This window comes from Sorex araneus, chromosome 2 (genome assembly GCF_027595985.1).
Source record: "Sorex araneus isolate mSorAra2 chromosome 2, mSorAra2.pri, whole genome shotgun sequence".
Lineage (NCBI taxonomy): Eukaryota > Metazoa > Chordata > Mammalia > Eulipotyphla > Soricidae > Sorex > Sorex araneus.
The window spans coordinates 160,070,843-160,097,867 of record NC_073303.1 but is presented as its reverse complement, the minus strand read 5'-3'; the positions used below and the strand labels follow the sequence as shown (position 1 = coordinate 160,097,867).

General features: G+C 39.9%; 1 protein-coding gene across 1 annotated transcript in view; it reads left to right on the top strand.

The window, feature by feature from the left end:
- TBC1D23 (TBC1 domain family member 23) overlaps positions 1-27,025 on the top strand; it is a 74,767-nt gene that overhangs the window by 23,649 nt on the left and 24,093 nt on the right. The window contains exons 3-12 of the mRNA XM_055128796.1: positions 756-861; positions 2,917-3,121; positions 7,683-7,806; positions 11,137-11,261; positions 11,345-11,391; positions 14,206-14,309; positions 14,810-14,932; positions 17,464-17,556; positions 19,734-19,904; positions 24,082-24,124. Coding sequence (XP_054984771.1) covers positions 756-861; positions 2,917-3,121; positions 7,683-7,806; positions 11,137-11,261; positions 11,345-11,391; positions 14,206-14,309; positions 14,810-14,932; positions 17,464-17,556; positions 19,734-19,904; positions 24,082-24,124 — 1,141 coding nt within the window. The remainder of the gene's footprint in view (positions 1-755; positions 862-2,916; positions 3,122-7,682; positions 7,807-11,136; positions 11,262-11,344; positions 11,392-14,205; positions 14,310-14,809; positions 14,933-17,463; positions 17,557-19,733; positions 19,905-24,081; positions 24,125-27,025) is intronic.

Here is a 27,025-nt window from a genome sequence, read left to right as displayed (position 1 = left end):
AAATAACCATAGCTTAAGGAATAGTAACTCCTTAATGTGTCCTGACATTGCTATTTGGAGCAGGGAGACTCACATCTCATTTATAAGGGCAACAGTCTCTTGTGGGACCCTTCACTCTCATGACCTAATCACCTCCGGAAGGGGATTAGGATACATCTTCTCAAACCATTCGTGCGTCTTCAGCTGCCACACAGCAATTTATACCACTGCTTTTATGCAGTCGTGAATAGATATATTCTCAGGTAAGGTGTGATTTAATTGTTATGGTTTTTAAAATGAATAGAAGTCATGTTTGTTTTATATTAAAAGTTATACCTTGATGATAAAGTAAAAGTTTCAGATAATTTCAGATAATTTTCTAGATAAATAATTTTCAGGTAAATTTCAAGTTCTCATTTGAAGGTGTTCAAATGCCATCACATGGGAAGTCAGATTTCAGCACATGATTTAGAATGGGGAATGGGGGTGATCACACACAAATGTTCAGTCTACAGTATTAATGATGCTTATTTGAAATCCATTTTCATATATAATTATATCATTCTTTGTAGTTCTCTGTGTTGGATTGACATGAAGCCGTAAAATGTAATGTGATAGGAAGGATTAAAAGTGATCATGCTGTTTCATTGTGTTATGGCCAAAGGCATAGCATTTGTGGAATGTAGATAAAATTATTGTTTTCAGGCTACAGCATATTTTTCAAGAATGAAATGTAGCATGTAAAACTAGTTGCTTTTTTAAAATCTTTCTTCCAGATTGCTTTAAATGTTGCAGGAAAAGGCGATAGTTTGGCATCATGGGATGGTACTTTAGACTTGCCAGAACAGAGTGCTATTCACAAAGATTGTCTGGAGTTGATTGGTAAGTTTAATAATTATTTTCAAACAGTGACCCAGTTTTGGAAATAATTTTTGGGTGGAGGAATCCAAAATGTCACTCATTAATTACAGAAAATTTTTTAAGTTATAAGAATTTTTCTTCAAAGATTCTATGAAAAAAATTTATTTTAATATTTCAAGATAGAGAGACTGGAGCGATAGCACAGTGGGTAGGGCATTTGCCTTGCATGTGACTGACCCAGGTTTAGTTCCTGCATCCCTCTTGGAGAGCCCAGCAAACTACCGAGAATATCCAGTCCGCACGGCAAAGCCTGGCAAGCTATCTGTGGCGTATTCCATATGCCAAAAACAGTAACAACAAGTCTCACAATGGAGACGTTACTGATGTTCACTCGAGCAAGTCAATGAGGGACGACAGTGCTACAGTGCTACAAGAAAGAGAACCTGGTTTCCAGTGGATCTTTTGTATTACAGTGCACTTTTATTTGGGGGTGGAAGGGTCCCACAAGGAATTGTTGCTGCTCAGGGGCTGTTCCTGTCTGAGCTCAGGAGTGACCCTGGTGGTTTGGTGGAGGCAGGGAGAGGATTGGGAGACAGTGTGTGGTGAGCATTTTTGGTGCCAGTGATTTGAACTGGGATAGTCTGCACGTAAGACAAGTACCTTAGCTCCTGTACTATCTGTCTGCCCCTGCATTTACAAGTTTTGTTGCAGTTTTATAAAATCTGTATGATAGTATACAATCCTCAAATTAAAGGGTGTCTTCTTTAAGAGCTCATCTATAAATTATCATGATCTGCTAAAGGAAGACTATAGAGCGGGTTAGGGACATAGCTCAGTCTTGCATGTATGAGACCCTGGGCATGATTCCCACCGCTGTTCCCTCTTGCCTAGCCTCACCAAAAGAAGAAAGTAAATAATTGTGACTAGGTTTCCAGTCACGCCAAGGGGGCAGTTTCTCTATTAATTTTATTTTTATTTTTATTTTTTAGCTCATCTATTGTTAACTGGTATATTTTTGTTTCTTTCTCATATTTAAGTTAAATGATTTTGTTTACTAAACAAACCATAAATATTATTGCTGGTATGGGCCAAGAAAAGGGAATTTGGTGATGTAGAATGAATTCTTCCTCTTTCCTTGATAAAGTTATAGTGGCAGCTCTCCATCATGGGTCAGATGATAATCTGTTTTTTAGAAAGCACTTTTTTGTGGATAGACATGGAGAGTATCATGCTAAGTGAAATGAGTCAGAAAGAGAGGGGCAGACATAGAAGGACTGCATTCGTTTGTGGAGTATAAAATAACATCACATGAGGTTGATACCCAAGGACAGTAGGTAACAAGGGCCAGGAGGATTGCCCCATAGCTGGAAGCCTGCCTCATGAGCGGAGGGGAGCTGCAATAGAGAAGGGATCACAAAGAAAATGATGGCTGGAGGAATCAGTTGGGATGAGAGATGTGTGCCAAAAGTAGATAATGGACCAAACATGATAAACTCTCAGTATCTTTATTGCAAACCATAATGCCCCAAAGTAGAGAGTATGGGGAATACTATCTGCCATGGAGGCAGGGGGAGGGTGGGAAAGGGGTATATCAGGGATATTGGTGGTGGGGAAGGTGCACTGGTGGAGGGATGGGTGTCTGATCATTGTGAGATTGTAACCCAGACATGAAAGCTTATAACTGTCTCACGGTGGTCCAGTGAAATTTAAAAAATAAAAAAATTTTAAAAAGAAAACACGGTTTTGTTTACCAGGAAAGGGTTAAACTACCTTTCCTACCCCTCATTCAATTTTTTATTTAATTCTCTCTCTTTCTCTCTCTCTCTCTCTCTCTCTCTCTCTCTCACACACACACACACACACACACACACACACACACAAGTTTGACTTTAAGACATCTAATACGGATAGTTAGTACTGAACAAGTATATGGAAAACTTTACTTTTATGATGTTTTATTTCTCTATACTGTAAATGCATTGATATAGTATTGTGTGTCTTTGTAAACAAGTATTATGCCCAGTAACTGAGCTCTAACAGATCCTTGGCAACTTTATTTTGATACTTATTTTCTAGACCAGCTTTCAGTACCAGAAGAGAAGGCAGCAGAATTACTTTTGGATATTGAATCTGTAATTACCTTTTATTGTAAATCACGTAATATTAAATATAGCACATCCCTTAGCTGGATACATCTTCTCAAACCATTGGTGCATCTTCAGCTGCCACGCAGCGATTTATACAACTGCTTTTATGCAATCATGAATAAATATATTCCCAGGTAAGATGTGATTAATTGTTATGTTTTTTTAAATGAATAGAAGTCTCGTTTGTTTTTTATTAAAAGGTATCCCTGATGATAAAGTGAAAGTTTCAGATAATTTTCAAGGATTTTTGAGCCATAGTTATTATTTGACTTCATTTTTGGAGGGACTCTCAGACCTGGGAGACCATTAATTTTCTTTTTGTTTCTATAGATTTACTTATACTTGATATTTTATATAAGTGGAATCATAATATGTGATCTTTTGTGATTTCCTTTAATTTAGTGTGAAGTTTTAAAGAGGCATAATTTTATTTCATATTTGCTATTTTCCTGAGTTGTATTTCATTATTTTACTTTTGTTTTTAATTTAATTTTTATAAAGTTGTTCATAATAATTGATTACATTTAATATTTGAAGACCAATCCCACCAACCATTACTAAACCTTCCCATCACCATATTTTGAATGTTTCCATCCCAAACTCCAAACCCTGTCCCCAGAGCAGAACTGAAGTAATTTATTTTTTATCGCTTGTTTTGAATAATCTGCTAAAAATGATCCAGAAAAGTTTCCTTAGAGGAAAGTGTGTAAAGATTGTTGTAGTATTTTATTGCTTTTGTTATTTAGTAGCTGATGAATATTTGGATTGTTCAATTTTGGCTGTACTAAACATTTGTGTGCACATTTTTTTTTTTCTTTTTGGTCACACATGGCGACAGGAATTACTCCTGGCAGTGCTTGGAGGACCATATGGGATACTGGGGTTTGAACCCGGGTTGGTTGAGTGCAAGGCAAATGCCCTCCCCACTATACTATCTCTCCAGCCCCCTTCTGTATACATTTTTATGTAGGCGTGTAATTTCATTTCTTTTGAGTATGGACCTAAGATTTTAAATTGCTGGATCACATGGCAAGTCTATATTTAACTTCTTGAGAAATTGCCAGAATTTCCACAATAACTGCACTACTTTACATTCCTACCAGTAGTCAGTGAATATTCCGGTTTCTCTGTGCCTTATACTTGCCAACTCTTCTTGTTGTCATTGTTGCTACTATAGTCATGCTAATGAGTACAAATGTGGTTAATAGCAACTTGTGTCTCTTTGGGCAAATGGACTATTTAACCAAAGAACTTTTTAAATGTACGGGTCCTTAAAGTTTTGAATGGGAGGTTTAAATGTCTAGGTAGAGCCTAGATATACTTTTAAAAACTCTCCAGGTGATTGTAACATAAACCAGAATGGAAAACCTCTGTGCTACTTTGAGGCTGCAGTTCTTCAAGTAAGGAAAAACATCCTCAGAGATGCCAAGAGACAGGGTTACAGTCACAGCAGAGCTGAGACTGAAATTCATATTTTGGAGTTACTCTGCAATGTGAGGTCTTCTCTCAACTGCTAATTTTGGCTTATGTATTATCATCTCTCAGTGTAATAGTGCTGGTAATAGCAGGGCACACTTTGTAAAGACAGTGGTAGCTAGTAGTGGAATTGTGTGGCATACATGACTTTCCACATGTAACACAGAACTCTAGCCAGGATCATTGTAACACTACTTGATAGAACACAGTCCACAAGGTGCTGCTGGAAGAACTTCACTATTGTCTATTTTTTATTATAGATTCATATGTAACATGTTAGAATTTATCATAGAGTGCCTCGCTGTGAAGAACATGCACAATTATTAAATGCATGGTTGCTGTAGTAATTACTGACTCTCTGAGTTATTCAGTTTTCTTGAAGACGTGACCACAAACTTGAGAGTTGTTTTTATAACTTATGCTTCATTTTCTGTTCACTACCTATTTCTGTGTCTTACCTTAGCAGTGAGCTACCTTGCATTTGTAAAGTGAGGCAAGTATTTGGATTAAAGAGGAGAGGAAATTTTACCAGTATGAGTTTAGTTCCTTTTCTGGACACCTGAATGATCAAACTGGGACTTAAAAAAAAAAATCCCCTATCATTTGTAGCATTAAAAAAGTAGTTAGAATCAAGAACAGCTTTGTACCAGTCTATCCTACAGTGATTCAATAAGAAAATTAAAAAAAAAGAAAGCTAGATCAAGTATCATACATACTATGCCCTGTTATTAACCTCGGATCTTGGATTTGTAGAAAGTATTTTTAATTATTCCAAATTGAATAGTACTTTAAAGCATTCTTTATTGTTGTTTTTGTTTTAATTCTATGATGTTCATTTCAACATTTCTACATGAAGCCTTTTACCTATTTTTAATTCCTTTATTTTTATGCTTTTTGAAAGTCTGTACTCATAGCAAAATATCACTGTTGAAATGTCAAATCATTTATATTACAGGTTGGATGGAAAAAAATGGTTTATGCCATTTTGTGTATGCCTTTTTCTCCCTCCTTTTAAAAAATGTTTAAACCAGAGGAGGCAAGCACCCTAATGGGGTTAAAGTGTAGTGTATGTAATGAAAGACTAAATAGCAAAGACTTCCCTACAGCTGTGGGAAGTTGGGAATCAGGGGAAATCCTTTGTGTATGAATCTTATGTCCATCATGTCAAGCTGCATGACCTTCATTAAGGTGCTTAGTCACAACCAGCGTCACTGTCATCCTGTTGCTCTTGATTTGTTCGAGCGGGCACCAGTAACGTCTCCATTGTGAGGCTTGTTGTTACTGTTTTTGGCATATCGAATATGCCATGGGTAGCTTGCCAGGCTCTGCCATTGGGGTGATGTACTCTCGGTAGCTTGCCGGGCTCTCCAAGAGTGGTGGAGGAATGGAACTCGGGTCGGCCTCGTGCAAGGCAAAACGCCCTGCCCGCTGTGCTATCTCTCCAGCCCAACCAAGCGTCATTTTTTTCATTTGTAAAATGGGAATAGTGATATCTTTTTCATAGGGTGGCTTATAAAAATAAACTAAGAACTTTGGGAAGTGACTGTTATAGTGTCTGGTACATGATACTTACACAATAGATGCTAATTTTTATTATGGTGTTATGTACATGGTTGTGATTGGCTTTTTTTCTTTCAGTATTTTTTGTCTAGTTAAGGTAACACAGTTACACTTACAGTATTAGTGTATAAAGTTACTATAGCCACTACTGCCAAAATGTCCTAGACCTTCCCCCACTTTCCCTGTGTCAATCTGGAGATGGTTACAGTTTTACAGACTTTTTTAAAACACAAGGGAACTAGGCAAGAAGAGAACTATGCAAGAAGACAGTTGTTCACTAATATTAGTGTTTGGTAGCTCCAGGAATTCACTCGGAGTACCAGGTACTGAAGCCCCATTAATAACTTCTAAGCCTGGAAGACTTCTACTCTCAGACTCCCACTGTCTGAAAGTAGAAGTTCATGTTTGATATCATTTGGGAAGTTTTTTGTTTTTCTTTTGCACGAGGGAACTCTTAAAACTTTTCCATATTTGGGGGTGGAGTTATAGGACAGCGACCTTCCTGGCAGGAGGTTGACCGACCTAGGTTCGACCCCCAGCATCCCCTATAATCCCTAGAGCACCGCCAGCAGTAATTCCTGAGTGCAGAGCCTGAGCATTGCCGGCTGTCACCCAAAAAGCAAAACAATTAAAAATAAAACTGTTCCATATGAAATAATGGTGATTATATTTATAAACCCAGAAAAAACCAACCTACTAAATTATGCCAAATAGGAACATTCTGCTTTTGGCAAATGCCACACTTTTTTTTTCTTTCTTTTTGGGTCACACCCGGCAATGCACAGGGGTTACTCCTGGCTCATACACTCAGGAATTACTCCTAGTGATGCTCAGGGGACCATATGGGATGCTGGGGATCGAACCCAGGTCAGCAGCATGCAAGGCAAATGCCCTACCCGCTGTGCTATCACTCCAGCCCCACATTCTGCTTTTGGATAGTGGAGGAAACTTGTATTCTGAAATGTTCATCTGTGGCCTTCTCCAGCTTGCACTCTGCTGAAAGGTATTCCTAGTTAGCTGTGGAGCTAACCTGAAGCTTTCCTCGAAATAATTTTTTATTTGGCAGGAAAAACGGTCCTGGACTTCTTCAGGACTCGGCAGGTATCCTTTTGGAATCCCAAACTTAGCAAAATAGCCCAACTCAGAGGGTCTCAAACTTTCCTTCTTACTTGAATCACCTGGAGAGTGTTTAAAATTCCTGTCATTTTTCTAACTGTTGATGTTTTGGGCCAGACCATGACCATGACAGTATTGTCATGTGAGAATGAGACTCACTTCCATGTTTTTTAGATTGTTCAGGAGATTTCAGTGAGCAGTCAGATTTGGGAACGCCAGAGCTAGTAGTCAGCAGGGCTGGCGTCCGTGCTCTTTCAGCTGTGCCTTGTGACCCTTCCACTTGCGTGCTGCTGGTTTCACTAGCGAGAAGCCCTCCAAAGAGGCTGTGGACCTGCTGTTCGGACAAGCTTTCTGATAAGACAAACCTGTTGAAGGTGTGTTAGCAGGAGAGTTCTGCCTGGGTAGACTAGGTGGGTTTGTAGTTTATCCTGTGGTGTTCAGGTGTTCTGGGGGAGAGGAGAGTATGTGGACATTTCAGGAGGATTGGTTATTGATATCATTGCTTCTAACTTTTTAATGCAAGAAACCTTGTTTCTCTTCTAGGGATTGTTCCATGAAGGGGAGACCATTTCATCTTTTCCGATTACTCATCCAATACCATGAGCCTGAGCTCTGTTCTTTGCTTGATACAAAGAAAATTACTCCAGACTCCTATGCACTCAACTGGGTAATAAAGTGAAAGTAGGAACACTTAATGAAAAATAGACTTATGTAAATTATAATTAGTTTTTTCCTTTCATCCCCAAGGGAGAGAACAGAAGTACTAAAATATAGACGGTTGCAATTTAAACCAAAAGAGTAAAATTATGGACACATAAAATTAGCATTTTTTGCTCTCTAGTTGTTTTACTGTAGATTATTACTATTGCTTCTTATTTTTGGGGCACAAAGAGTGGTGCTTGGAGGTTAGTGCAGGGGAGAGGGGGAGAGGGATAAGGCTCCCTGTTACAAAGCACTGCCCGTTGAGCTGTCTTTCTGGGCTACTTCAGATTGCTTAGTGTGAAGTTTGATCTTTTGTTGTTTATTGTTTTGTTTGATTTTTAAATGTGTGTGACATTCACATATGCATAGGCTATGTAATATTTGTGTAATAATTATAAATACATGCATATAGTACTTGCAAATATATGATCTATATCAGTTCACTTGAAAATCTTGTGAGATTGCCAGGAATATAGCTAAAAGGGGTGGAGCACATGTCTTGCATGTACAGGGCCCCACGTTTGACCCCTGGTACGACATGCTTTCTCTCCTCTACCGGCTCTGCTGTGTATAGCCCTGTTGTCCACCAAGTTGGGAATGCCTCCTAAAATAATTTCTATAAAAGGTGATAGCCAGTCATGAAGAAAGTCAGTTAGGATTATACAATTACTAGTATAAAACAATATGAAGTACATCCCAGTGCTCTTGTCTTTTATATTTATATTTTCCGTGGGAAGTTTTATTATTCAAGGTCAACAGGTCTCAAACCGTTTGGTCTCAGGACCTCTCTTCCTCATCATTTGCTGAGAAACAATAATTTAGGTGGATTATGTTGATTAGAAATTGAGAGTAAATTTTAAATATGCATATATTTATTAGAAGTAATGTTCATTCCATTACTTGTCAACATAGCCTGAACTTTTTAACAAACAATATTTTTCAAAAGAAAGTTAGGATAGTAGCATTTTGTTTTCACAAATCTCATATTTTTGCAAATCATAGTTACCCAGATTATCAAGGAAGATTCTCATATCTGTTTCTTTAGTCACTTTGTAATGATACTTTAAAATTTTAATTTTCCAGGACTGGAGCCATATTCCCGGTGGGGAGGTGCTAGCCTTGCATGCAGGCGACCCAGGTTCAATCCCAGGCATCCCATATGATCCCCCAAGGCAGAAGTTATTCTTGAGTGCAGAGCCAGGAGTAACCCCTGAGAGCTGGCCAGGTGTGAATCCAAAAGACAAAAAAAAATTTTTTTAATATTTTCATTTCCCAGTGGTAGGAAATGAGTATGGGAAACCATAATTCAATCTAATATTATTATGAAAAACTCCTTTGATCTTATGGATTCCCCTGTGTATCACTTTGGAACTTTGAGGGCTTCTCAGATACTGAGAACTGTTTAAGTTAACTTTAACATCTCTAGAGAAACTAAGCTAAACTAAAACAGGAACTGGAGAGATAGTGCAGCAGGTAGGGTGCTGGCCTTGCATGAGGCTGACCCAGATTCGATCCCCCCAAGCCCCACCAGGAGTGATCCATGAGCACAGAGCCAGGAGTAAGCTCTGAACACCTCTGGGTGTGGCACCCAAGCTGAAAAGAAATAAAATCTTTCTAGAACAACAATTAAGTGCTAAAAGAATGTTAGAAGAAGGTGCTAGGATAATATATATTTAAAAATTAAATATCTTAGTTATGTGTTACCTGATGTTTCTTGAAAACTCTTTTCTGTCACTATGAACTGTATGATTAACTGTATGACTTAAGATGTGGCCTCTGCATTTCAATTTCTACATCTGTAATATGGGAAGACTAGTACTTCTCATCTCAGAGGGTGAAAGGGTTGAGTTCTGTTCTCTTACTCACTGTTGGTTACTGTGTTGGTAGCAAAAGAAAATTTTAATTGAGTACTAAAGTGACTGAGTTCTCATCGATCAATGGCCCAGAAGTTCATTGGAGCGATAGCACAGTGGGTAGGGCGTTTGCCTTGCACTCGGCCAACCCGGGTTCGATTCCTCTGTCCCTCTTGGAGTGCCTGGGAAACTACTGAGAGTATCCCGGCAGAGCACGGCAGAGCTTGGCAAGCTACCCGTGGCGTATTGGATATGCCAAAAACAGTAACAACAAGTCTCACAATGGAGACGTTACTGGTGTCCGCTCGAGCAAATCGATGAACAACGGGATGACAGTGCTACAGACAGTGCTACAGACAGTGATTAGCAATTTTGTAAAAATTCTAAAAATTCAAATGTGTAGCTATAAAACTCCTTATGTGACTAAGACTGACCTAATAGTTCATTCTTGCTACCAGATTGTCTATAGAAATGGGTGTTTTTAAATCTTGAGATAAAACTAATTCCCAAATTCTGAGAACCTGTAACTGAGCAACTTTTTTCTGGGATTCACACCTGTTTGTTTGTTTTTGGTCTTTGGGCCACACCTGGTGGTGTTCAGGGCTTATTCCTGACGCTGCTTAGGGTTTACTCCTGGTAGGTTCATAGGAACATATGGGGTGCCGAGGATTGAATCCAGGTCAGCTGTGTGCAAGGGAAGTGCCCTACCTGCTGTCTGCTATCACTCTGGTCCCCTAATTAGGCAGTTTTAATAGGGAACTGAGCTCTAGAAAAAATTAGGCATTAACAGTAGAAATAGAAACACATGGAGGATCTTGAAAAGTATTGAAGGCTCTTGAATGTTCACTCACTTATTTCAAAAGATATATAAGAAATAAGCTTTGGGAGCATTTTCACGTTTATTTTGTTGTAATCTTTCATTAGGTGCTCTTAAATGATCGTGTTTGACACTCACACATTCAGGTCAAATAAGACTGTAATAATCATGCCAGGACTCTGTGAGTAATTAGATTACGGCAAGCTTATGTGCGCTACTTAGATACCTAGGTTAATGATTTTGCTCTTCACAAATTGTAGAGAATGAGCAGTAGTTGTCCTCTTTTTTCACTTACAGAAGTACAAATGGTAACGGGAGCACAGTGGTGGAGCACATGCCTTATACGTGTGAAGCCCTGGGTGCAATCCCCTGTACACATACACACACAAAAGAAAACGTAGTCAGTGGAAGTCTTAGAACTGAAGTGATTTGCCTTAAGTCATACAGCTACTAAATTGCCCCATGGTGCTTGGATCTACATACTCTGCTTTTGAATTGCACAGTCTTAATCTTAAGGTACACATTAAATGTTAGGTATAGGTGATTTGATTGTGCATTATTCTAGTACACTTATACATACGTTATTTCCAACAATTTCTTTCTTGCGCTCATTTGTGTTTTACAGCTTGGAAGCCTTTTTGCCTGTTACTGTTCCATTGAAGTCACCCAGGCAATATGGGATGGATATCTACAACAAGCAGACCCATTTTTTATTTATTTCTTAATGTTAATAATCCTTGTTAATGCAAAGTAAGTAACAAGCTACTTAGATTTTTCTCTCTATTTTCAGGAAGTTCTTTTAATACTTAATATGCATATATTTTTTTTTACAGAGAAGTTATTTTAGCACAGGAGTCTGACAGCAAAGAAGAAGTTATTCGTAAGTATGTTTAATGTAGTGAAAACATTTCAAGATCCTCCGTTTTCTAAAACACAACTTCCTAACCTTATAGGAATTTAGGAGATTAGAAGAGCCCTGAGGTTCCATTCAGCATTTACTACTCTCCAAATTGTAAACCTTTGTTGGAGTATAGCTCTAAATATTTTAGGATAACATTGGTTTGTCTTTCCTACCTTGCCACAGGGAGCTTAGGTTTAAGTGCTCTGGAGACACCCCCTTCGTCTATTTATCTGTAAACTCTTCTCTGTGCTCTCCTCCCCAACCAGTTAATCACCTTTTCCCCTAATCAGATTCTGTTAACTTGTAAGATCAGATCCTTCTAGGACATTGAACTTGTAAGTTAAATATTGCTTTTCTATCTTTTGCATAGCTTACCTTAAAACAGTGTCCTTTCTGTATGGACACAGGAAGACAGTTAATATTATGCTTTTGTAACTTGGGAGTTGATTGACTCCGAATAATATTTACTCCTGGGCATCTGCTTTCTCGACTCAGTTGCCCTTAGTTCCTAGCACCCCAAAAGCAGGGTCCCGACAAGGGACTGAGTAGACCCAGGGCAAGCTGTGAGCTACCCTGTGGTCAGGCCAAAGCACCATAATACTCAACTATAAGTTGAGAGCATGGTCATAGACAAATTCTGTCATGATCCAAAAGTAATGACGAGACTATGACCCTGCTGGGGTTAGGAAGATTAACCTGGCCTGAGGACTGTGGCCTGGAATATATAGTGGGATGTCCTCAGGAAGAACCAAACTTTAAGTTTGATATATCTCTTACTGTGCTCATACAGAATGACATTGCTAGAAATATTAGAAGTAGATTTACTACAACTATTTAAGTGGATTACTAGTTGAGGAAAGAAGAAAGTGACAAACCCTTGTTTGGATCCCACAGTGGAAGGTTGAGACAGATCTCCTAGTAATCTGCAGTAATCTCCTTAGATAAGATTTTGTCCTTGAGGAGTGGTCTTACCTCTCTGTTGATTTGTTAATGTTCCAACCCACCTCTGTATCACCACCCTACGTGATTGCTATATAAAATAAGACTGTAAGATCTGAGGGTGCTGAGGGACAGAAGCAGAAGGGGAATAGAGATTGGAATAAACTGCAGTTGATACCGACCAGCCTGGCCCTTGTTCCTGCCTTCACCTGCCCATCACCTCCCCGGGCAAGTGGCGTGAGACAACTGAATGCGGGCGGCAGGAGAGATAGAGCACCGCTGCCCCTCAGTGAACATACAAACCTTAAAGACCATTTGTCCTGATTTTGCCATCGTGTTCATTCCTTCATTTGTTCACTCATTTCTTTTCATAATGCTATTTATTTGATTTCATTGTTCGGATAAAATTGTCATTCTTTCTTTCTTGATCTCTTCCTTCTTCCTTAATGTACCTTCTGTACTCAACTTGGTGGTGCAATCTTAGTTCTCCTTTTGGATTTTCCCTATGAGCACCCCCCCATACAGAATTAGTTACTTTCTAGCTCACACAGGACATAGTTTCTTAAGTCATTAACCACTTCTTGTTTTTTGTTTGCAGAATTTCTGACATTTAGCGTGTGTTTGATATAACATGTCACAGTATTTTGGTCATGACCAACGAGTTTGTTTTTTTGTTGTTTTCTTTGACTTGCCTAACTGACTACCATCATTTACTAAGAGTAGAATTGTATTAACTGTTTAAGCTCCTTTGGGTAAATCCCCTTCTCCCTAAGGAGTGCCCCCCCAATTCTGTTTGGTTTGGGTTTGGGGCCACAGGTGGCATGGTCAGGGGTTACTTACTTGGCAGTGCTTAGTGGTGCTGAGGGACCATGTGGTGCCAGGAACCAAACCTGGCCTCCTTCATACCAAGCCTGCATTCTAACCCACTGAATGAGCTCTCTGGCCTCTTTAATTATTATTATTATTATTATTATTAATCAAATTAATCACTGTGAGGTATACAGTTGCATCAGGTTTTAGTCTTACAGTGTTCCAACACACTCATCTCTTCACCAGTGTACACTTCCCACCACCAGTGGTCCCAGTTTTCCTCCAGACCCCCCCCCCCCACCTCTATGGCAGGCATTTTTCTTCTCTCTCTCTGTCTCTCTCCCTCCTCCCCTCCCTCTCTCCCTCTCCCTTTTGGGCATTATGGCTTGTAGTACAGACACTGAATGGTTATCATGTATGTCCCTTAAACTACTTTCAACGCTCAGTTCTTATCAGAGTGATCATTTCAACCTGTTATTGGTATATTGGTCCCTTCTCTATCCTAACTGCCCTCTGCCCACTGTGCACTTGTGGCCATTTTAAAGAAATCACTGGAACCAGTGGGATAATTCCGTTACTGGCTTTGCCCTGTATAGATTGCACATTTTGCGTGTGGGTGCCCTGGGTTTGATTCCTGGCCCCACATGGTCCCCTGAGCTCTGCCAGAAGCAACCCTCGAAACAGGACTGGGAGTTGCCTCTGGGGTCTGCTGGGTTATGATCCTAAAACAAAAAATAATTTAAGAGGCCTCACCAGTAATAGTCTACTTATAGGCCATAGGCCTTTTTTACCACTCTGGGAAAACCCATGTTCTCTCTTGAACATCTCTCTCTCTCTCTCTCTCTCTCTCTCTCTCTCTCTCTCTCTCTCTCTCTCTCTCTCTCTCTCTCTTTCCTCTAAATTTCTTTCAATAAAACTATTTTGCTTCAAAACTATTTCATTAATACAGTTTTTATTATGTTGACATTATTCCAATTTTGACAAATACATAATCCCCATTTTTCTTCACAAACAGCTTTTAAAATATCTGTGATTCTGTTTCAGAATTCTTGGAAAATACTCCATCCAGTTTGAATATAGAAGATATAGAAGACCTTTTCTCTCTGGCTCAGTATTACTGCAGTAAAACACCAGCTTCCTTTAGGAAGGTATGAGATAGAAGTGGCCAACTATTGAGTATTATACATTTTTACACATTGTTTTAATGCTTATATTGTATGTGAGTTAAAATACTCTGACTAGCTGTGTTGAATAACTCAATTGATGGGCTTGTGTTTAGAATACTTGATGGAAAAGAATTTTTTTCTTTTCTTCAGATATAGTAAATAGGCAAAAGCAGTTGTTAATTAGAGAACTGTAATCATTGTATAATTTATACAACTGTTTTTGTTTTTCTTAAAATAGCAAAAGTTGAGAGTAGCCATTTTTCCTGATCTTACATTTTTGTGAACTTGGACAGAGGTTTTTTATGTGACCTTTGCATGTAGTTTTTAATGTATTAGATTTGAGATGATAGATTTTAATAATCATATGTCTCAAGAATATCATGTAATTATTTTACTTTTTATTATGATTTATTAAAGATATTTATAGAAAGAAAATTCTTATTTTTTTCTTTTTAATATTTTAAAAACTTCTCTTCAAACAGGATAATCACCACCTATTTGGCAGTACTCTGTTGGGGATAAAGGATGATGATGCAGACCTGAGTCAAGCCCTTTGTCTGGCTGTTTCGGTATCAGAAATCCTTCAAGCAAATCAGCTGCAAGGGGTAAATTTTTAAAAATTCACAATTTTTCAGGGACTCTCCCTTTCAAATTCACACCTGTATTTTGATTTCCACAAAAATGATATGCCATAACAATGTATCTATTTTGCTTTTTTTTTCTTTTTCATAATTTGTTAAATCTTCTTTCCAGATGGGCACTTTTTTTTTAAATAAGATTTTTTGTGCCACACCCAGCTGTGCTCAGGGCTTATTCCTGGTTCTGCTCTCAGTGATTACTCCTGGCAAGCTCAGGGTCCCGTATGGGATGCCAGGGATAGAACCAGGTTCCACTGCATGCAAAACAAGTGCCCAAACCACTATACTATCTCTCCAGCCCTTTAAAAAATAAGGGACCTTTATTTTAAAATGGGTGGGGAGTGAGGGGGCACTCCTAGCAGTATTAAGAGGACCATACGCAGTGCCAGAAATTGAACCTGAGTTGGCCACATGCAAGACAAGTGCTTGTACTTTAAAATATCTTGTACTTTCTCTCCAGCTTAACTCTCAGTTATTTATTTTAATGCTTTATTTTATTTCTTTTTGTTTTGTTTTTGTGCCACACACAGTAATGCTCAGGGGTTACTTTTGGCTCTGCACTCAGGAATTACGCCTGGCAGTAATTGGAATCAAACCTAGATTAGCCATGTGCATATCCTCCCCGCTGGACTATTGCTTGGGTCACCCCACTGTCATTTAAATGATCAGCTTGTATGTTACTTCAGCTTTCAGAAATTTAATTTTTATGCCAAATATTTTGTCAAAAATTTTTTTTCATATTTTGAGAATTGTGTAAACAACTTAAGTGGGAAATTTTTATCATTTCACAATTCTGGGTTCTTATAAAGCTAAAGTTAAATGAGTTGTGCTGTAAAGCATCTTTTTGAGTAATTGACAGAATCTACAGTAATTTTCTGTCTTCATCAGTTTACCAGTGATACTCTGTTTGTTTTTGTTTTGTGTTATGGTGCTAGAGACCAAACTCGGGACCTCACACACATGCAAGGCAAATGTTTTACCACAAAGCCACATCCCAGCTCTTGGCATTTATCAATATCCGTTCATTCTTTATTACTAGAGGTACCCCATTAGCTCTAGATCTATGGATTTGAAAGGTGAGAGTATCTTCAAGATGGAAGAAAGAGGAATGGACATGTAACCACACCCCTTTCACAATAGACTTTCTCAGTTGGACTCATTTACATATGGGAACCTATTCCATATCTTACAAAAAGAAAATCAGGGGCTGGAGTGATAGTACAGCAGGGAGGGCAGTTGCCCTTGTACATGGCCAACCCATGTCCAATCTCTGGCATCCCATGTTGTCCCCTGAGCACTGCCAGGAGTGATTCCAAAGTGCAGAGCCAGGAGTAACCCCTGAACATCACTGGCTGTGACCCAAAAAGAAGAAAAAAAAGAAAAGAAAAAACAATCTCATTTTTTATTGATTAATTAGTTTTATTTGCTATTTATTAGAATTATTATTAAAAAAAAACAAATGAAGGGTTGGAAAGATTAGCTCGGTGATCTGGGTGCAGGCTTGTTTTCTAGCCGCTGCATCTCACGGTGTCCTGCACGGTTTCTGCAGGAGACTTGTTTGCTAGCCTCTGCATCTCATGGTGTCCCCCAAGCAGTGTGGGGAGTGACCCCCAGTACTAGGACACAGTAGCCCCTCAGCACTGTTGGGTGTGGCCCTCAAGTAAGAATAAAATAAAAAACACAAATTTAAAGGCTGGGGCGAACGCAGTGGACTGAGGCTTGCTCTGCATGCCAGAGGCCCGGGACCCGTCTCTGCCTCACATACTGAGTAGTTCTGGGAGCGACCCCTGAGACCTGAGCCAGGAGGAGCACCTAGCAATAGCTGGATATGACCCCAAACAGAGAAAAATGAAAATCTAATACACTTTAGAGACACTCATGTAAGCTTCAGTTTAAACAGCACTGCAGAACCTTCTCTCACCACCAAAAGGCACTTAGGACTAAAATAAATTGAATTGTTGATAAATTGGCTATTTACAGGAAAAGGATTATATCTATATTTGCTTATAATGATATAATTTTTATAAAGTGTCTCATGTGATACATAATTTAAAAATTAAATTCCAGTATACATAGTTTCAAGACTTGCCAGTCAAAAATAGTATATAAAGAGCTGAAGAGAGAGTACAGGAGTTAAGCACTCGCCTTGCTTGATGCCAACCCCATTTTGATCTGGTGAATCATTTAAGGTCCCCTGAGTCACCATCAGGAATGAACCCTGAGCACAAAGTAAAGAGTAAGCCCTGAGCACCACTAGACGTGGCCCAAGGCCCCTTAACCCTCACCCCCAAACCTCAAAAACATAAACATTTAATTGTAAATGAATGAAATGGTTTAAACTTTAGGATGTTGTATTTTTTCTGATTGGATCTTATGATTCTTTGTGAATTTTTTTTTTAAATGAATTTGCTCCTGCCACTTTGGTTAATTGTTCAGATGATATCAAGTAATGACCCTCATGGCAAATTCCAGTCTGTTAACTGTTGTCTGCCTTTTAGGAAGGAGTCCGGTTCTTCGTAGTGGATTGCCGTCCTGCGGAGCAGTACAATGCCGGGCATTTGTCCACCGCTTTCCACTTAGATTCAGATCTGGTTAGTATCGATGCTTATCAGGAAAACACGAAAAGAAAAGAAAAATAGCTTTTCCTTTTTATTTTTGTCTCCCCCTTATTGTTATTGTGATGCCTGGGGGTCTGCAGTTGTTTATGGTACTCCTGAAAGTAGGTTGGCCCCCAAAGAGACCAATACCAGATGGGGGCTGTTTTTCTTTCTCCATTGAAAGGGAGTTGGGGACCAGGAAGGAAGCTCCATGTGTTGGAGTGTGTGCTCTGCATGTGGGAGTCCTGGGTTCCTGCGCTTCATGGTTTGGAGCGACCCCTGAGAGCTGCACCGGGAGTCACCCGAGTACTGCCTGGTGTGGCACAACAATGAAAAAAAAAGAGAGGAAATGCCTGCCCTTAGGAGAAAAGTATTGGGTTCGGGGGAAATAGTGCAGAGGACTGGAGCACGGTTCTGGCAGGCAGAAGGACCTGAGTTTGATCCCCGGAACAACAGGCCTCACGTGTAGCCCTGATGACCCCTGTGCCTCTCTGGGTGTGGCCCTGCTGGCCTCCAGCACTGCTGGGCCTGAGGAGTGCCACATTGCCAAGCCTGAGCCTTGAACGGGGTAGCCTGCTCAGGTGGGCCCAGTCCTGCCAGGAGTGGCCCCTGGGGCCTTCTTTCTGAGCATTGCTTGGGACTCCCAGATTTATTTTTTTTTTTAACATTTGAAAGAAAACTGTTGCTCTCAGGTTTTCTTTTCAAAGCACAAGGTACCCTTTTGATATCATAAAGGAGAGAGGAAAGCACTGTTACCGATGACGATGACTAATTATTGCTTAGCATTGTTATGTCAGTGAATTCCAAACTTACCTGTGAGCTGCCTCAGCATTTAGAATAGTGTCTTGCATGGAGTAAGTACTCTTCAAATAGGGGCTCACATTAGAATTGGGTAAGAATTCTTAAAGTTTTTATTGGAAGCTTTTTTTCATCATAAATAGTTATGTATGTGATAACTTTTGTTAATTGAGGTGGTAGCTGACATAGAGATGCCCCATTATTAAAATAACTGTTTGGGTGTCAGTTTAGTTGAAGGAATGAATGAGATAAATGTCAGAGATGCCTAGAGCAGTTTTAGAGCTGGGTATAACATCATCTAAGCTATTCTCGAATTTACTAGGGCCTCAGGGATAGGGAAGGCAGGAAAAGGAGAAATTCCTTTGCAGTTTTTCCAATCTACCCTTCTTTTCAGTGTAACTGAAAAAAAGTTGAGACTAAAGCTAATATATAAAGTAAAAGGACCTAAGTAATATTGAGAGCAAACTCATAGAAAATGGACGAACAACCAGAGTTCGTGTTTAGAGAAAGGAAAGCATTTTTATTGATACGAGATTTTTTTTCTTTTGTTATTGACTTTTTTTTTTTTTTGGTGGTGCTAGATATTGAACCCAGGGCATCACATTTGCAAGGCAAGTGAGTGCTCTACCTCTGAGCCACATTGCTGGCCCCTCATGTTGACTATTTAAAAAAATTTTTTTTCCTTGAAAAGGATTTCTAATTTTGAAATTGTCTTTGAAATACAAGCTTGCCATGTTTCTTTTTATTTATATTTTAGGAGCCACAGCACAGTGATAGCACACACATTTGCCTTGTACGCAGCTGACCCAGGTTCAGTTCCTCTGCCCTTCTCAGAGAGCCTGGCAAGCTACTGAGAATATCTCTCCCACACAGCAGAGCCTGGCAAGCTACCCGTGGTGTATTCAATATGCCAAAAACAGTAACAACAAGTCTCACAATGGAGATGTTACTGGTGCCCGCTCGATCAAATCGATGAGCAACTGGATGACAGTGACAGTGATGTTTTTTTCTATCATTGTTTTTTGTATTTTTTTTTTCTTGATGAAACACAATAGTTGTTACTGAATGAAACTTAGAAAGATGTGAGAGGAGAGAAAGAGAGGAAATACATCTCCAAGAGAGAACACGGGCTTCTCCAGAGAAGAAGAAGCCAGCAAAGGGACATAAAGATCAGTAGTAAGCAAGACAGTCCTCAAGGGCGAACAGGGCCTTGACAAGCAAGCCCATCCAGGGAGGAGACCGAGTGCCCAGCGAGTGAGATACATGTTCACAGGGGAACCCAGGCCTGAGAGAGCAAGCCAGGCTTGCTGTATTTAAAAAATATATATATTATATATATATATTATGTATATATATATTTTTTTATTGTTTAGATGCTCCAGAATCCATCTGAGTTTGCACAGTCAGTGAAGTCCTTGCTTGAAGCACAGAAGCAGTCCATTGAATCCGGCTCCATCGCTGGAGGGGAGCATCTGTGCTTTATGGGCAGTGGCCGAGAGGAGGAAGACATGTATATGAACATGGTTCTGGCGCACTTTTTACAGGTATGCTGACTGATTACTTCAATCTTCTGCGTTATCATGATCCCCTTTAAGAAACCATTAAACTTGGGGCTGGAGAGAGAATAAAGCGGTTAAGGTACTAGTGTTGCATGCAGCTGACCCCTGGTCATCTGCATCTGGTCTTTCCCTGCCCCCACCCCCACCCCCAGCATTGTCAGGAGTCCTTCCTGAGCACTGAGCCAGGAATAAGCCTGAGCACCCTGGGTGTGGTCCAAAAAATAAAATATACACTCACACACACAACTGTCAAGTGTAGCAGTATTTTTTTCTTTATACCTTTGTCTTCTATGTCTTTCCAGAAATGTCATCCTCTTCATTTTTCTTCCACACTTTTATGGTGTATTTTTTATGCTTAAGCGTTCAAACCATATGGAATTTATTTAAAATTTATTGTTATTGAATTAACATTGCATTACAACATTACATAGACTTGTGCATTATTCTATAGCATTTGTTTTTGCAAAAGAAATAGGAATCAAAATGGTTTGTTTTTTTTTCCAGGTAGTTAACCAATTGCACTACTGATTGTGATTTTATTCAAGTTTTTTTCTTCTCTAGCTTCACTCAATGGCAATTCTTTGTTTAGAAAAATAATTCTTTAGAGCTGGCGAGATAGTACAGCAGGTAAGATGCTTGCTGTGCATGCGGCTCACCTGGGTTTCACGCCCAGTATCAGATATGTCCCCCGAGCCGGCCAGGAGTGATCCCTAAGTGCAGAGCTAGGATTAATCCCGGGCACAGCAGTCCAGACACAAAGCACAACAAATGTCGCTTTATTTGTATTGTCTTTAGGGTTTTGTTTTGTTTTGTTTGCCACACTCAGCAGAGGTCAGAGGTTCCTTGCTGAGGGGTCACTCCTGGCAGTGTTCAGGGGACTGTGCAGTACCACACATGGAACCGGGCCTTCTACGGGCCACACATGCTCCAGCCCACTGAGCTGTCTCTGGCCCCCTTTTTGGCATTCGTTGGGAGTTTCTCTATTAGGGTCCTGATCCAAAGCTGTGGAATCAGCAGACGGCAGGCAAGTTGGTGTAATTAATTTGGGTCTGTTTCTCTTGTTTTCTATTTGGGAAGGTGGTGCCGTGTGTCATACATATACATGCAAAGGGCCATGTACATGCAGAGCATGTGCTGTACCATTGAGCCTCATTCCTGGCTCACTAGTCATGTATTTCACTGGCAATGTGGTTTGAGAAAGTTAGTGTAAAGCAGCATTTCTCACCTGGGGACCACGTGGACCTTGGTCCCACAGGATATCCCAAAGGGGCCACAGGGGAAAACTGAGTAAATGGGTGGCCATAGCAGAGGATGAGGCTAGGAGGACCACACGGAGGAAGCAAAATTGGGGGCCACAGTCAGAAAAAGGTTGAAGCTTGCTCTTTAAGCCCATGTTCACCCGTCAACATGTGTCCCTGTGTGCTCCACTCTGGAGAAGACCAAGTTCTGTCCTGGACATACATTCTTCTCTGTCCTCTCCCCTCAGATCTTTCTAAGTAAATGCTTTTCAATTAAAACTGTCTTGCTGGGGCTGGAGCTACAGACAGTGGGTAGGGCATTTGCCTTGCATAGGGCTGACCTGGATTCGGTCCTCAGCACCCCGGTGGTCCCCTGAACACCACCAGGAATAATTCCTGAGTACAGAGCCAGAAGTATCTCTGAGCCTCGCTGGGTGTGGCCACAGAACAACAACAACAGTAACAACCAAATTAAAAACCAAGAAAACGAAAACTATCTTGCTTCACCCCCCCCAAAAAAAAAGAGATTGACCCACCCCAATACTTGTGGGTCACCCATGGCAGTACTGGGGTACCCAGTGTCATTCAGGAGCTCTAGAATCCATGCCTCCTGAATGCAAAGCCCATTTTCAGTCTGTTGAGTTATCTTTGTGACTCAAAATACTTAAAAAATTTCTTGTGTGGTAGTTGCATTTGGGCACACCCCGTGTTACTCAGGAACTGTCTCTGAGTCTGCTCGGGAGTATCCCCTGGTGCTATTTCAGGGACCCTATTTTATTTGGTCAGTCTCACTCAGGGCAAGCGCTGTCTCTGAAGCCTGTACTATCTCTGCAGCCCCCACATCCCTTTAAAAAAATTTTTTTTTAGGGGTTGGAGTTAGAGCACAGCGGGTAGGGAATTTGCCTTGCATACAGCTGACCTGGTTTGATTCCCAGCATCCCATATGATCTCCAGAGCACTGTCAGGAGTGATTCATAAGTGATTCCTAAGTGCAGACCAGGACTAACCCCTGAGCATCGCCTGGTGTGACCCAAAAAGAAAAAAAAAATTTTAATTTATTGCGAGGCTCTGCTGTGTGGGCAGGATACTCTTGGTAGCTTGCCAGGCTATTCAAAAGGGCATATTTGATATGCCAAGAACAGTACCAACAAGTCTCACAATGGAGATGTTACTGGTGCCTGCTCGAGCAAATCGATGAACAACGGGACAACTGCTACAGTGCTACTTCTATTTATTGACTTCTTTAGAGAGACTGCTAAAATCTCAGGGCTAGGATGAATGAAGATGTTACTGGCACCCGCTCGAGAAAATCAATGATCAACAGGATGACAGTGACAGTGATACAGTGATTGCCTGCTTGAATCAGGACTCGACCTCCTCCACCCAGACCTCCCATCTTCCAGTAGCTTGGCAGTCACACCCAAAACTGCCTCCAGCACTATGTAATCCCATCAATGGCCAAGATCTAGAGACTATAAAACAAAGCTCCCGGAAGTGCGCGGCCTCGAACCTCTTATAGTCTCAACCACTGATGTACCTAAAGCAGCACACATGTGTTTGGTTTTAACTTGCTTGTATTCTCTTACATACATTCTCTGTCCATCTCAGAGAGCCTGGCAAGCTATGGAGAGTATCCTGCTCGCACGGCAGAGCCTGGCAAGCTCTCTGTGTCGAATTTGATGTGCCAAAAACAGTAACAAAAACAGGTCTCATTCCCCTGACCCTGAAAGAGCCTCCAGTCATTGGGAAAGACGAGTAAGGAGAGGCTGTTAAAATCTCAGGGCTGGGGCAGTGATACAGTGATTTATTGAATCAGTGATACACACAGTTACAAAGTTGTTCATGATTAGGTTTCAGTCTTATAATGTTCCAGCACCCTTCCCTTCTCCCTTCACCTGTGTACATTTCCCACCAATGGTCCCAGTTTCCTTCCCTCCCCCTCCCTGTTCTTCCTCCTTAGCAGTTTCTCTATCTCTTTCTCTCTCTCCACATACACACACACATATGCACACAAGCGCGCACGCGGAGGGTTTTATGGTTTCCAATACAGAACTTGAAAGGTTATCAGGTATATCCCTTTATCTATGTTCAATACTCAGTTCCTGTACAAGAGGGTCTTTCCCAACTATTATTGTCAGAATAGTCCCTTCTCTATTCTAACTGCCCTTTGACCCCACCCACCCACTCTGTGGCAGGCTTCCAACAATTGACCCCTGGCCCCTGTAATGTCTTTTTGTTTATCATTGCTTATATTCATTCCTTTTAAGTCAACTAAAAAATTCTATCAATTTTTTTAATAATTAGGCATATTATTTACTTTTATGATTCCTTTGTGTAAAGGATACAAGGCATTTTGTTTTTGATTTTGGGTCACACCAGATGTGTTCAGGGTTTACTCCTGACTCTGTGCTCAGGGACCACTCCTGGCAGGGCTTAGGGGACCATATGGGGTGGCAGAAATCGAACATGCAAAGCCAAGTGCCTTCCCCACTGTACTTTGTCACTCCAGCCCCAATGCAAGGCATTTTGAAAGCTTCTAAAACCATCCTAATTATGCTCATTCCTAATATTCAGTTTAACTAATTAGACCCCTTATTTCAGTGTTAGAACTATAATACAGATAAAGTCAGTCTTGTAATTGCCATGAACTTACAAAGGAGCAGAGCAATAGTACAGCAGGGAGTGCATTTGCCTTGCAAACAGCTGACCTGTGTTCCACCCCCAAGCACTTCCAGGAGTCCAGAGCCAGGAGTAACCCCTGTGCATTGCCAGGTGTGACCCAAAAAGCCCAAAGAAAAAAAATGTTAAGAAAGAAAATACCCATCTATTTGAATTATAACCTTATAGTTCAGTAATAACTGTTAATTATAGATCACAGAATTTAATTATATTGTACTTTGTAATATGTTTTATATTTATTACAGAAAAACAAAGAATATGTGAGCATTGCCAGTGGAGGATTTATGGGTAAGTTTTTTGTATGTTGGTCCTTTCCCTCTACTTTTCAGAGGAAATTATGTTATCACCAGAGCTGATTTGGAGTGGGTATTTGGAGCTGTCTCTTCAGTAATACAGTATTTTCAGAAAAGCTTCATCAAGCAGGACAAATAGATAACATGCCAGCATAGCAGTCAGTAAGATTGAGTAGGTATTTAGTGATAGACAAACATATTTAGTCTATCACTAAATGCCTAACTAGATGCGTTTAATTGTTTAATTTGCAATTCTTGGCAAAATGGGAGTTTTTATGGTAAAGAGCCATTAAAAACAGTCCATATGATCTGTCTTCGCAGAGTGGGAAGGATATGAATAGAAGGAATGGTTTTTAACAGAAAGCAAATACTTAAGTCAGAAAGATATTACAGAGGTTAAGGTGTTTGCCTTGCGTGTATCTGACCCCAGTTTAATCCTCTGCATTTAACAGGTCCCCTGAGCAGAGTCAGGAGCAAGTCCTAAACACTGCCAGTTGGAGCCCAAAAAACAAACCAAAATAGCAAATATTCTTCATACTATTTGCTTTTTTGGTTTATTTTCAGTTTAATTAAACTGCTTGAAAATATCAGCTTTTAAAAAAATATGGTTTGATTAGTTTCTTAAACATGTTTTTTGCCTTGGAATAAAAAACGCTGGTGCTTATCAATGTGCAGACTAAGTATCTGGTAATCTAAGTAGTAATATAATTGAGGTGTGAATGGATGTAAATAATTGAGGTATTGAAAATAATTGGCAAAAACTCTGCAGACAAGTATTTGAGAATTTTTATAAAGTATTAGGTCAGGGTTATAAGAGTTTAGAAGAGCTTATCTTTCTTTCAAGCAGTGCTCAGCACTCAGGAATTACTCCTGTGGTGCTGGGAACCATATGGGATGCCGGGGATTGAACCCAGGTTGGCCACATGCAAAGCAAACGCCCTCCCCGCTCTACTATCTCTCCAGCTGCAGAAGAGCCTTATCATTTTACCAACTTAAGTGTATACTTTTACAACTTGGAGATAAATAGCTTCTGTTTTGGAGGGAGTGAGGGCACATCCAGCTGTGTTCAGACCTTCCTCCTGGCTTTATTTATGCTCAGGGATCACTCCTGGCAGAGTTTTGGGGATGAGAGCTAGTCAGCTGTGTGCAAGGCAGGAACCTGGCCCCCGAGTTTAGCAAAATTTTCCCCCAGTCTTGGATCATGTAATGTGAAATGAGTTAGAAGAACATATACCAAGTCACCTGATGTATGTATGGTCCATAAAGAAATAAAAGAAGTGACTGATATATAATACAATTCCTTGGACTCTGAATACAGAACTGAGGATGCAAGCAAGGGTGGAGGAGAGAAAGGCAAACTAGAAGGTGACATTGGGAAGTGGGAGCAGCTTTTGGGTCCTCTGGTGGTGGTGGAGGGGCAGTAGTTTTGTCACCATGAGCATGAAGGCTTAATGCTGTTGTAACTATGTTACCTCAGCTGTAATATATATATGTATGTATATATATGACCCCAAAACTTAATTCCATCCAAGAACTAGGTTTCTAAATCCCTGTGGATATCCGAGATGAATTGAAATTATGAATAGGAACCTTGATATGAAAGACTGGATGTATTTATTGAAAAAAAGCTATGTATAAGTACACCTCCACAATTCAAGTCTGTGTTGTTCAGTTATATATAAGATAGTGGTATATGTCTTGTCAGTGTTGCTATTTTTCCCCATCTTATCAATTTTGCAATTATTGCTAAAGAAGACCATAATTACATATTTGTATTATATTTTCATTCTCTTACAACCACAAATATAATACTATAACACCCATATTATTTCAATATCTAATATATTAGTTGAGATTTTGATTATAGTAGACAAAATAAAAGGTGAATTTAATTTTTAAAAATTTATTATTTAATTAAATTTAATAATTTACAAACTTTCATGCTTCATTTTAATCATACAATAATCGAGTACCCATCCCTCCATCAGTACCTATTCTCCACCACCAATGTTCCCAGTATGCCTCCCTTCCCCCATTGTGGCAGGTATATTCCCTTTTACTCTCTCGCTCCTTTTGGGTGTTGTGGTTTGCAATATAAGTATTAAGTGGCCATCATGCTCGGTCTATAGTCAAGCACACATCTCCCCTCCATAGCGGGCCTTCCAAGCATTCTTTACTTGGTGGCCACTTCTCTGTCTGAGCTGCCTTTTCCCCCAGCACGTGAGGCCAGCTTCCTTGTCAGTGTTGTTTTTGAGGAATTCTGACAATATAATACAAAACCTCATTATTAAATTTGTTTTCAAGTTTCTGAAGACCGTTCTTTGTATTGTCTTGAATTTAGAAACTTTTTTTTAACAAATAATTTATTTTCTAAAAATAATGTCCCTTCATGGCAACTAATGCCCAATACTTCTTTATTATCACTGTATCACTGTCACTGTCATCTTGTTGCTCATTGATTTGCTCGAGTGGACACCAGTAACGTCTCTGTTGTGAGACTTGTTACTGTTTTTGGCATATCAAATTCACCATGGGTAGCTTGCCAGGCTCTGCCATGTGGGCAAGATAATCTCGATAGCTTGCCGGGCTCTGAGAGGGACGGAGGAATCGATAGCACAGTGGTAGGGCGTTTGCCTTGCATGCAGCCGACCTGGGTTTTATTCCTTCTTTATTATAGAAAGATTAATTGGTATCTCCCTGTGGTAGAAAAAAAAGGCCACTGTAGGTTTTTAGTAATCCTTTATGTCATAAAAATGTTGTTGAGATTATCTGTTAATTCTTGAAAGATTATTGCCAAAGAGGAAAACATGAACCATATATATATATGTATATGTGTGTGTATATATATATATATATATATATATATAATGGATTGTTTTCTTAGGTTCATTTAAGA